Source organism: Piliocolobus tephrosceles, chromosome 19, assembly GCF_002776525.5.
Source record: "Piliocolobus tephrosceles isolate RC106 chromosome 19, ASM277652v3, whole genome shotgun sequence".
In the NCBI taxonomy this organism is placed as follows: domain Eukaryota; kingdom Metazoa; phylum Chordata; class Mammalia; order Primates; family Cercopithecidae; genus Piliocolobus; species Piliocolobus tephrosceles.
This window is the reverse complement of record NC_045452.1, coordinates 32,787,635-32,800,695: the sequence shown is the minus strand read 5'-3', so window position 1 is coordinate 32,800,695 and position 13,061 is coordinate 32,787,635. Positions and strand designations below refer to the sequence as shown.

Sequence of the window (13,061 nt, the reverse complement as noted above, 5' to 3'; positions counted from 1 at the left end):
TATAATTTTGATTTTTAAAAGTTTGTTGACACTTATTTTGTGGCCTAACATATAATCTACCCTGGAGAATGTTCCATGTGCTGATAAGAAGAATGTGTATACTACAGCTCTTGGATGAAATGTTCTGTAAATTTGCTATATAGTGCAGTTTAAGTCTGATGTTTCCTTGTTGACTTTCTCGATCTACACAGTGCTGAAAGTGTGGTGTTGAAATTCCCAATGACTATTGTATTGGGGTCTGCCTCTTTTTAGCTCTAGGCCGGGCGCGGTGGCTCAAGCCTGTAATCCCAGCACTTTGGGAGGCCGAGACGGGCGGATCACGAGGTCAGGAGATCGAGACCATCCTGGCTAACATGGTGAAACCCCATCTCTACTAAAAAAATACAAAAAACCAGCCAGGCGAGGTGGCAGGCGCCTGTAGTCCCAGCTACTCGGGAGGCTGAAGCAGGAGAATGGCGTAAACCTGGGAGGTGGAGCTTGCAGTGAGCTGAGATCCGGCCACTGCACCCCAGCCTGGGAGACAGAGCGAGACTCCGTCTCAAAAAAAAAAAAAAAAAAAGAAAAAGAAATTCCCAATGACTATTGTATTGGGGTCTGTCTCTTTTTAGCTCTAATATTTGCTTTATGTATTTGTGTGCTCTGGTGTTTAGTGCATATATATTTACAATTTTTATTTCCTCTTGTTGAATTGCTCACTTTATCATTAAATAATGACCTTCTTATCTATTTTTATGTTTTCGATTTAAAGTCTATTTTATCCTGTGTAAATATAGATGCTCCTGCATGCTTGTGGTTTCCATTTGGTGTAATACCTTTTTCCATCTTTTCACTTTCAGTCTATGTGTGCCTGTACAGAAGAAGTGAGTTTCTTGTAGCCAGCATATAGTTGTGTCTTTTTTAAAAATCCATTCAGCCAGATTATATCTTTTAATAGGGGAATTTAAGCCATTTACGTTTGAGATTGTTATTGACGGGTGAGGACTTACTCCTGTCATTTATTAAATGTTTTCTGAGGCCAGGCATGGTGGCTCATGCCTGTAATCCCAGCACTTTGGGAGGCTGAGATGGGTGGATCATGAAGTCAGGAGTTCAAGACCAGCCTGGCCAACATGGTGAAACCCTGTCTCTACTAAAAATACAAAAAATTAGCTGGGTCTGGTGGCGGGCACCTGTAATCCCAGCTACTCAGGAGGCTGAGGCAGAGAATTGCTTGAACCCAGGAGGCAGAGGTTGCAGTGAGCCAAGATTGTGCCATTCCACTGCAGCCTGGGTGATAGAGTGAGACTCCATCTCAGAAAAAAAAAAAAGTTTTCTGATGGTTTTGTACAACGTTTGTTCCTTTTTTCCTCTTATTGTTTATCTTTTTGATTTTGTGGTTTTCTCTAGTGATACGTTTGATTATTTTTCTCATTTGTGTATCTGCTCTACCAGTGAATTTTATACTTTTGCATGGTTTCACAATGATAGATATTATCATCTTTTTGCTTCCAGATGTAGGAATCTCTTAAACATTTCTTGTAGAACTGGTCTAGGGTTGATGAATTTCCTCAAATTTTGTTTATCTGGGAAATACTTTATTTCTCCTTTATTTCTGAAGGATGGCTTTGCAGGGCACAACATCCTTGTCTGGCAGGTTTTTCCTTTCAGCACTTTGAATGTTAGTGTGGCCTATGATGTGGAGAGGCAGAGGCTACTGGGCCCCAGGGCAGGATGTGGTCTGGTAGTGGCTCTACTCTCAAAATGGTGCTGGGTTAAAGCAGCTTGGGTTCCAGGGGTAGGTGGGACCCAGAATGAATTCCTTATCTGGAACGATGCTGTTGTGTGGACTCCAAGCAGCTCCCTATACTAGGCTAAGGGCCTGTGAGGGTTGAGGGCCTTTCCTGTAGCTAGGATTGCCAATATCTGTGGTGGGAATGCAGACTGCTGTGGATCTCCTGCTTACCTTTTCCTGGCAATGGAGAATCCCTCCTTTGTCTGAGCCCATCCCAGCTGGGTGCTTTACTTACCTCTTCATGCTGCTGTTTTGAGTTTCTGCACTTCAGAGGGTCATTGTCACTTTCCTGCTGAATTCCATTATTCTCCCTTAGGTATTTTATTCAGTATGTGATTATCTTCTTGCTGTTTTGGTCCTTCTTTGTGGAGGAGGTGAGTGGTGAGTGCCTCTAGTCAGCCAACTTGATGATATCTCCTATTGCTATAGAATTTTAATAAATCCTTTCCACTGCATGGCATTCTTGGTGTATAAGGTGCTTGCATATGCATTGCTGTTACTCAGTCTGCACAACAGTACCGTGAGGTATGGAGTATCTTCCCTCAGTGGTGGCGGTTAAAATGCAGATTTCCAGCTGCAGGGAGTATAACTAAGTCACGCCTTCGGCTGCTGCACTCTGAAATGCTGTGGCTTTAAGACAAGCATGGTCCTGGTAGACACAGGACTTCTCTATGGGAACTCTGGCTTGAGGGCTCCCCTTTGGCCTTGTTAAACTTCCTTAGAGCTGTACCATAGTCTAAGACGTTCCCATGTAACCTTCCTCTTCCATCCCTCCTTCTTGGGGCTAGATCTGCACTTCTCAGGACTCAGGATTTCACATCCTAGTGAGGACCCCAGAAAATGGGGCAAACTCATTGCTGGGGTAGCTGCTAGAGTTCTGGGAAAAGCCAATAGTTGGCAACATGGTAGTACCTGAGTTGTCCTGGCAGATGGCAGAAGAAGGAATAAAGGGGCTGAGAGAAAGGTGTGTGCTGGAATCAATGCATTTTATGACTCCGGAAGACCCATCAGAAATTATGTTCCATGGGAGGGCCCAGGAGCCACACCGCTCTCCAAGGCCATCAGGAGTGCAACAGGGGAAGGATACCAGCGTCACTGTGAGGGCTGGTGGCAGGCAGCTCTTCTATGCAGGTCAGCACTTTGGCAGGAGAAGGAGGCCACAGAGTTGGGCTCATTAATATCCATGAGACAATGGAGCCCTAAAGTAATAGAGGCCAGGTGGTGGCACTTGCCCAGCAGAAGCCAGCAGGCTGCAATTACAGTGACAACTGGCAAGGCTGAGGCACAGCCAAGAGGCTTGGCCCATAGGGAGTGGTGGAGGTGGTTAACAGTGAGCGGTGCCCCTAGGGGCAGAAGAAATGGCAGCCAGCAATAATGCTGCTTAACAGAAAAAGAGCCAGCATGGACATTAGAAGGCTGAGGGCTTTTGCCTCAGTGAAAAGTGGCAGTCTCTTGCTCAGTTTCGAATCTGAGACAATTTCCAGACCGGTAATTCATTGACTGAAGATCTGGCAGGGTCCCTAGGAGTAAGAGCACTGAAATACCATGGCAAGACGTTCACTCAGGTGACCACACCTTCTGTCCGACAGAGGAAAATATCTGGATATTCTCCTTCCCTCCACTGTACGGTCACCTGAGTAATATCTGCAGGTGCAATTAGGGAATCCTCCCAGTACATAGCTGCCACTGTAGCTACTCTGCCTACTGCCCATCGTGCTAGTTCTGGGGCAGCCAGTGATGGAGGCGGGCTCATGCCACGTGGCCCAGTCATCCTGTCTGCTTGGCTGAGTAGTGCCTTTTCTACGGGGGCTTCTTTCTGTGAACACTGATGAGCGAAACAAAAATCTTCACCCTTGGCACCCACCCTCATACATTCAGCAACATGCCCTATTTCAGACGTCCTTGTCTCTGATCTTCCTGCTTTTTCCTTCCAGGGCCCAGCGTGACAGACAGACCACTGGCGACTGCTGAAGAATCTAGATACGTTTGCATTGTGGCTGACGTCTCCCTGCACATGAGGCTGGTGACCAGGTGCTCTGCTCTCACCTCTGTCCCTTCAAAGCCGAGAGCCTTCTTTCACTTTGGAGGGGACCTGACCACTGGACCCTGAAAAGCTGTCCCGAAGTGCAGCTCTCTGCATTTTAATAGGCTCATCTCCCTCCCACAGGGGCATCCGTGTCTCGAGGACTGCCCTCCCCAATCTCCGGTTGCTCCTCCTGCCCAGTCAGCGTATCACTGTCACTGTAAATGGTCAGTGTCGTGTCCTGTGGGATGTCCAGGTGTCCTCAGATTGTGTTAGGACACAGGGAAAGGGTTAACATGGCCTTGAAGCAAATGTTTAAATGAATATTTTCTGTCCCACATGAACATGGTTTTTTTCTGATTTCTCTTTTTTAAAACTGTAATGGGAAAGAATACATTTGCCAAATCACTGGCCACATACCATGCACCTGAGGGCCTGTTAATCTGTTTGAGCAGTGGTAGTATGTGTTGCTCACAGCTGAAATCAGGCCCACGGTTTGGTTACATCGAAGCAGTCTAAAGTAATCCCTGGGAACCTTCCATTTCTTTAGGGCCCACACAGGGGAATCCAGTGGAAACACTGTGGGACCAGGAGCTCTGCGTTGTTTAGGCTTCATGATGGCCTGCTTTCTGCCACCTCCCTGGATATGACTTACTATCTTGGTTTCAGAGATTCCCCTTGGCTTTGTCTACTATGATGCTTCTGACTCCACAGGCCAAGGATCCAGTGTGGAAATCAGTCCAACTGTCAATCAACTATATTGATCCCAATGATAAGTGCAGGGAATAGGTCGGTGACCACTGGGTGGGTCCAGGGACTCCGTGGGTTTGTGTTGGCCAGACTGTAGCTTGCATTTCATTTATTTTCTGGCCCCCAGCAGCCCCCACCCTGATGTGGGGGCCACAATGACGCTTTGGGTATCTGTGCTCAGCCCCACAGGAATGAACACTTGGGTCACACCCAGGGGAGCCATCAGCACATGCTGACGTGAGGCTGAGGGTAGGTGGGTTCAGAACAGGGGCTGGGGAGGGAAAGTTTGCTACCCTCAGATCAACTGCACTGATTGGGGGCTGCAGTTTGCCCCACTAAGTTCTCCTTTTTGGGCTTCCCTCAGGAAGAGAGGCTCACGGGAACCAAGGAGGGAGGAGCTGCTCCACACACCCACAGGGAGAACTCGCTCTGAGCAGCACCTGGGAGCGCGGCAGTCGCGGAAATGTGCCCCTGGGCTCTGACTGCAGGGCTAGTGCCTACTACACCTCATGGCCCCACCACCGTGTTCAGGGCCATGATCCTGCAGTGTCCCCAGCCAGTGACTGAGTGTGGCGGGGACACCAAGGCCGGCCTGTTCCCAGGGGACTCTGATCGCCTCTGATGGGCCATTCGGGATTAAGAACTTCCCATCAGCCTTGCCGAATTCTCTTAGAACTTCCAGCCGTACACATTTCTCCTCTGTCTCCTGCCCCAGGGCCAGACCTGCGTGGAAGTGTGGCAGCTCCCCGTCCGCAGCTGCCGCCCCGTGTTCTGCTCCTCGGAAGATGCTCCTTGAGGAATCTCGCTCATCTCATCCTGTGCGGCATCTGCTTCTTAAAGGACCTGGCCTAACATGCCCTCCAACAGGTGAGGAAGCCGGCATGTCGGGAAGGTTCATTTCTAAGACATACAGAGTGTGTGTAGGAGGGACTGAGACTTCCATTATAGCCCCTCAGAGACCAGGCTGCACATGGCCCATGGCCCTGTCCCATCCCCAACTCACTCACTTCCCTGAAATGAAACAAAACTGCTCACTTGATGAAATCCCAGGTAGTCCTGGACTGTGGGAGAGACGTAAAAGATGTAGCCGTCCTCTGTGACTGCCATGAGGAAGCCGTTGAGGGCCTGGGGAGAGGCAGAGAAGAGTGCGTTCAGACTGGTCCCTTAATTTGTCTCGCTTCTGGGCATGTGGAGCTCCTGAAGGCCCAGGTCCAGGCCCTGGGTGTTTCTGCGGAACTGCTTTGGCATTGACTGCCACCACATCCTGGGCTGTCCCTTCCAAAAGTAGGGCCCAGGGCACCTCAGAAAACTGGGGAGGGTGGGGAGTGAAGGCTGTCCCTTTCTTACAGAGGATGACAGGAAGCCTTACTTTACATCAGGTGGGTTTGAGGGAGCCCCGAACTGAGAGCCTCTGAGGTTCTGTGAGGCGGTAGAGAAAAAAAGATTTGTGTTTCTGTATGGTTAAGAATTCTGGGAAAATCAGAGTGAAACTTGGGACCTGGGCTAAAAGAGCAGCAAGCTGCAGAAGTTAATTCACAACTGTAGCTTGTGAAAACTCCAAAGAGATTTCTGGCTCTGGTGGTATTTGTTATTTCATTTTTTTTTTCTTTTTTAAGAGATGGGGTCTGGCTCTGCTGCCCAGGCTGGATTGCAGGGGCATGATCCTAGCTCACTGTACCCTCAAACTCCTGGCCTCAAGGGATCGTCCTGCCTTGGTCTCCCAAAGTGCCGGGACTACAGAGTTGTTTACATTTCAAGGGAGGCTGAGACCCAGGAACATGGAGATATCCTGGGTTATAAATCTGGAGACAGACGGTCTTATGTTTCCCTTGGGAAGATTTATTTACATTCTAAATGGTTAAAGTAATAACTCAGGATCCTTTCCAAGGCTTTTCTCCCTCCTTGCAGTAGGGGAGGGAGAAAATATGTATATGAATGCCCAAATTTATATTTCTGCATTTCCTGCAGGCTTGATGAGTAGGATAACCTCTGCTTTCATTGCATTGTCTAGAGGTAAGGAATTGGGGCACAAGAGAACCAAACAGTTCTTGTTTGGTTATAAGTAAATAATTCTTGTTTGCTTGTCAGTAAATAATAATCTGCTCTCCTCTTGTGTGTACATTCAGGGTTATGGAAACAAATGAAGACCAACCAAATGAAAAAAGCAAAGGCTATTTCTTCAGAGCTTTCTAAGGTAAGGGAGTCAGCCACTGTCACTTTTTGCATTTTGGCAAAGACTTCAGTGTAGGCAGAGGAGTGGGACGTTTTACGGAGTTAAAAAAGGGAAGGTTTCAGGTTTCAGGGGTGCACTGATTACAGGCTGCTCGCCGGGGAAGCTGTGGAATCATGAGCTAACTGGAAATGGGCTTCCTGTGTAGCAGGGTAGGCTGCACATTTGGCTTTCTCTGGTTGGTTCTAAGTTGGAAGCAGGGGCAAAAATTAGGGAAGCTGTCAGTTATTAATGAAGTCCTGGCCATTTGGGGCCAGTTGTTATAGAAGTTATTGTTTAGCTTCCTGGTTTGTTATTGGAAATGGTCTTACCTCCTGTAAATCTGACTTACAGCAGGCTGGCCTTCTGGGCTGTTCATTGTAGACAAGGGAGTGGTTTCCTGTGCAGGCTGTGGGTCAGAGTTCTGTTTTTATATATGGTCTAGCCATTGTTTGTTTGTGTATTCAGTCTCTCAGAGTAATATTAATGAAGATAGATATTTAAAGCTTAGCCATTTTCCTTCCCTGGTAAGATTCAAGAAGTGATTTCCTGATGAGTCTTGGCAGAGGGTGCCTGGGACATATCAGAGTGCTACCCCAGCCTAGAATGGGCAGGAGAGCTTGATGACCCTGGGCGGTGAGGATACTAGTGCTCAGGAACAAGGGAAGTTATCAGGGTCTGCATGGATGCACATCTAGAGAACAGAAAGGGAACATGAAGCCTGCAGAAATTGCCAGCACCCTGATCAGGTGCCTTCCAGTTCCCAAACCTTGGCACCATGCAGGTCTTCATGAACTTAGATCAGTTTCAAGAAAGAGGGTAGGAACTCCTGAATTGATAGAAATTTATGTTTCCACTTGGAAAAATAAAGTATTAAAATGTAAAGTTATAGAAAAACAGTGAAAACTATGGTTCTTGCATGCCTCAGTGTGTGACTTGAGATAGTCACACTGCCTTAATTATAATAATGATAACAACAATAATGAAAATAGTAATGATAATCATGTTGAAACACATTACGTTCTCCTTTAGTATTACAGTTTTACTATATATCTATCATTGTAATGATTCCTTTACGTACATCCTCAAATCCTATGTTCTCTTGATTCACTGAACTCAATTAGGATTTGTGACTGTGTACCTCAAATGGCCCCTAATGCCACCCATAAATCCTGATACATTTCCCTGGTGCATTCACTTTCCCATTCTCTCAGATGACTGTTTCACATCATTTTCTCTCAAACCATCAATACCTCCTGCCTTCTCCTTATACTCAACTTTGCTTACTATTTCATTGAAAAGAAAATGCAGTCAGAACTTCTACATACTCCCACTGATATGGTTTGGATCTGTGTCCTTCAACCAAAAATAAAACTTTAAGTCCCCCAGCCATCTAAATGGACCTCTCCTCTTGGCCAAGGGCATTCCAAAGTTAACCTGTAAAACTAGTTTAGGCCATGGTGGGAACAGGAGGTTGGACACACCTCCTTACCGTTAATATCAACACAGACCTTAAGACTGATGGAACAGACTCTTTAAGTCTGACAGGAAACATTTACCATCTATTCTCTTTGAAGCCTGCTACCTGGAGGCTTCCTCTACGTGATAAAACCTTGGTCTCCACAACCCCTTATTGTAACCCAGACATTCCTTTCTTTTGATTCCAGGTCTTTAGATGATAACTCAACCAACTGCCAATCAGAAAATTTTTGAATCCGTCTATGATCCGAAAGCCCCCAGTTCCAGTTGTCCTGCCTTTCTGGATTGAATTGATTGATGTCTTAAGTCTCCCTAAAACCAAGTTGTAGGCTGACCACCTCGGGCATGTGTCATCAGAACCTCCTGAGGCTGTGTCACAGGCGTGTCCTTAACTTTGGTAAAATAAACTCCTAAATTACTTGAGACTTGTTTCAGATACTCTTTGGTTTATAGTCTCCACCCAAATCTCAGGTTGAACTGTAATTCCCAGTGTTGGAGGTGGGGCCCAGTGGGAGGCGACTGGATCGTGGGGGCAAATTTCTCATGGATGGTATAACATCCTCCCCTTTGGGCTGTCCTCACAAGAGTGAGTGAGTTCTTAGGAGATCTGGTTATTTTAAAGTGTGTGTGGCACCTTCCTCCTTGCCTTCTTGCTTCTGCTCTGGCCATGTGACATGTCTGCTCCCCCTTTGCCTTCTGCCATGATTGTAAATTTCTTCAGGCTTCCCAAGAAGCTGAGCGAATGCCAGAATGTTGCTTCCTGTACAGCCTGCAGAACCGTGAGCCAATTAGATCTCTTTTCTTTATAAATTACTCAATCTTGACTGTTCCATTATAGCTATGAGAGAATGGACTAATACAGCCACCACTCTCTCCTACCTATTTTATAGGCTCTGCCTCACCTCTTGTTACAATACATGAACTCTCCATGCTTCAAGCCAAGCCCAACCCCTACATCCCAGTTGCGTAGGCAGTTATAAGCAATGTAAATATATATCTTAATACTGTTATTCCTAGTTATATGGAATGGTAGAAGGAGAATTTAAACAATTAAGCAGTTCTTACATAGGAAATATGAGAACAATGCAGAATAACAAATAAGTAAAACTGATATTTAAAAGTAACTACAGGCTGCGTACGGTGGCTCACACCTGTAATCCCAGCACTTTGGGAGGCCGAGGCAGGCAGATCACCTGAGGTTAGGAGTTTGAGGCCAGCCTAGTGAACATGGCAGAACCTCGTCTCTACTGAAAATACAAAAATTAACTGGGTGAGGTGGTGCATGCCTGTAGTCCCAGCTACTTGGAAGACTGAGGCATGAGAATTGCCTGAACCCAGAAGGCAGAGGTTACAGTGAGCCGAGATTGCACCACTGCACTCTAGCCTGGATGACAGAGCAAGACTTGTATAAAAAAAAGTAAATAAAATATAACTGTAGGCATTTTTCAATTAAATCAAGGATGACAATTTTGGTAAAATAAAATACCTCAATCTAAGCTTATAGGACACAGATACAAAAACAAGCAAAGAACTGCTTGATTTAAGGACTTTTAAAAAGAAACTTCTGAATATTCTGTTTCTTCAAGGGGGTGGTATTAAGTGACACCAATCTACATGTAATACTTCTGTTTTCTAAATTGATTGATATACAGTTTACATACATTGAATTGCACATTTCCTAAGTGTACAACCTGATAGATTTTTGACAAATACATTCACTTTCCCTACCAAGATATAGAGTATTTTCCAGAAAGTTCCATCATGACCCTTCCTAGCCAACCTCAACCTCTCTCCACTCTTGATGACACACCCAATACTTTATTTTATTTTTTTATTATACTTTAAGTTCTAGGGTACATGCGCACAATGTGCAGGTTTGTTACATATGTATCCATGTGCCATGTTGGTGTGCTGCACCCATTAACTCATCATTTACATTAGGTATATCTCTAAAGCTATCCCTTCCCCCTCCTACCACCCCACGACAGGCCCCGGTGTGTGATGTTCCCCACCCTGTGTCCAAGTGTTCTCATTGTTCAGTTCCCACCTATGAGTGAGAACATGTGGTGTTTGGTTTTCTGTCCTTGCAATAGTTTGCTAAGAATGATGGTTTCCAGCTTCATCCATGTCTCTACAAAGGACATGAACTCATCCTTTTTTATGGCTGCATAGTATTCCATGGTGTATATGTGCCACATTTTTTTAATCCAGTCTATCTTTGATGGACATTTGGGTTGGTTCCAAGTCTTTGCTATTGTGAATAGTGCCACAACAAACATATGACACACCTAATATTTTAAATTAATTTTGCCTGTTGTAGAATTTCATACACATGAATTTAGTATAGACCCTTGTATTTGGCTTTAATTCAGCACAAAGGCTTTAAGGCTTATGTATCTTGTTGCATGTACTAATGATTCATTACTTTTTATTGTTGAGTCCATTACACAAACACACCAATTGTTTACTCTCCTGTTTTCAGAAATTAGACTAGAATAGTTTGGTGTCCTCTGTATTTATCTGGCTTCAAGGTCATTGAGCTTTATGGCTCCATGGGCTAATATTTTTCATCAAAGTTGGAAAAATTTCAGCCATTATCTATTGATATCCTTTTTTCTGCCCAATCTCTCTCTACATTCCTTTTGTGACTCAATTACATGTATGTTAGGCTGCATGATAATGTACCACAGACCACCGAGACTATTTTACTTTTTTTCATTTTTCTCTTTGTGATTTTATTTGGATGGTTGCCATTGACCTGTCTTCAAATTCAATGACCTGTTTTCTTCCACTGAATCTATTCTGCTGTGAAGCACATGAAGTCCTTTTTTTCTAGTCAGATGTTCTGTTTTTCAGTTCTAGGATCTCCATTTAGTTCTTTTCATAGTTTCCATTTCTCTTTTGAGACTTCTCATCTGTTACTTATTAGGCCCATCTTTTTCTTTAAATCATGGCGCATATGTACAATAACTGTTTCAAAGTATTGATCTGTTAATTCCAGCTTTGGTATCATTTCTGGGTCTTTTTCTTATGTCTTAGTCTTTATTCTTTTTCTTTTTAACTGTGAGCTTAATATGGGCCAAGCAGAAATAACAAGCTAATCAGCTCTAGTGCTGGCCTCACAGAGGTCACTTTCCAGAAGAGACAGACAATAGTCCAAGGATAATACAAATACATGTTTTTAATAGTAAGCAAAATACAAGGTGCTATGAGTGTGTAGAATAGGAGGACCTGACAGAACTTAAGACTGGGACTCAGTCAGGGAAGATTTCCCTAAGTAAGTGACTTTAGAGCTCAGATTTGAAATAAGTAGCTGGTACTAGGCAGAAAAACAAGGGGATGGGGTGAAAGAGTTACTAGAGTGAGAAAAATCATTATATGATTGAGAAATTAAAAGAAGGTCAGTATGTCTTGCTTCAGTAGTAAGGTGTGTTCATAGACAAGAACCAGATCATATAGGATTTTGTAGGGTATGTGAAGCTCTTTAGTCTGTCTCAGAAGCAATGGAAAAGCATTCTCAGTCTTTCATTTGTTGTGGGATCAGAGCAATTTATCCTTTCTGCGCCTCAGTTTCTTCTTTTTTTTTTAACTTTTAGGTTCAGGGATACATGTGCAGGTTTGTTATATAGGTTAAATTGTGTGTCATAGGGCTTTGGTGTACAGATTATTTCATTGTTTATTGTGTAAGAAATTAGTCCAACCTCATTCTTTTGCATGCAGACATATAGTTGCCCCATACCATTTGTTGAGAAGACTATCCTTTCTCCACTGAATTTTCTTGGCAAAAGCCAACTGACCATAAGTAAAGGTTTATTCCTTGATTCTAAATTCTATTCTATTGATCTCTGTTTCTATCCATATATCAGTACCACAATGTTTTTGTTTTCATTTTGAGACAGTCTCGCTCTGTCTCCCAGGCTGAAGTGAAATGGCACAATCTCGGCTCACTGCAATCTCCGCCTCCTGGGTTCAAGCGATTCTCATGCCTCAGACTCTGGAGTAGCTGGGACTACGGGCATGCACCACCACGCCTGGCTAATTTTTGTGTTTATAGTAGAGGTGGGGTTTCACCATGTTGGTCAGGCTGGTCTTGAACTCCTGGCCTCAACTGATCCACCCACTTTGGCCTCCCAAAGTGCTGGGATTACAGGCGTGAGCCACCATGCCCCGCCAGTACCATAATGTTTTGATAATGGTGGCTTCTGTAGTAGATTTTGAAGCCGGAGGTGTGAATTCTCTAATTTTGTTCTTTTTCAAGTTTATTTTGGCTATTCCAGGTTACTTGCATTTCCATCTAGGTTTGAGAATCAGCTTGACAATTTTTTCAAAACAAAACAAAACAAAACTCAGCTGTGATTCCGATGCGTTTTGTGTTGAATTATGTAGGACGATTTGGAGAATATTGCTATCTTAACAATGTTAAGACTTCTGACCCATAACATAGGATTTCTTTCCATTTTTTATGTCTTCTTCAATTTCTTTCTACAATGTTTTGTTTTTAGTGTGCAAGACTAGCTTAGTCAGCCAAATTTATTCCCAAGTATTTTATTATTTTTAATGCTATTGTAAATGGAATTGTTTGATTAGTTTCATTTTTAAATTGTTCACAGTAATGTATACAAATGTAGCTGGTTTTTGCTTATGATCTTGTATCCTGCAACTTTGCTAAACTCTTAGTTTCAATAGTTTTGTAATATATTCTCTAATATTTTCTATACATGATATGACATCATCTGCAAATTGAGGTAACTTTATTTCTTCATTTCCAATATGGAAACTTTAAATCTAATTTTTCTTGCCTAATTTCCCTAGAACTTCCAGTACTATGT

At 43.9% G+C, this 13,061-nt stretch overlaps 1 protein-coding gene across 1 annotated transcript in view; it reads right to left on the bottom strand.

The window, feature by feature from the left end:
• LOC111527932 overlaps positions 1-13,061 on the bottom strand; it is a 61,724-nt gene that overhangs the window by 31,572 nt on the left and 17,091 nt on the right. Inside the window, 1 exon segment of the mRNA XM_023194501.3 lies at positions 5,580-5,669. Coding sequence (XP_023050269.2) covers positions 5,580-5,669 — 90 coding nt within the window.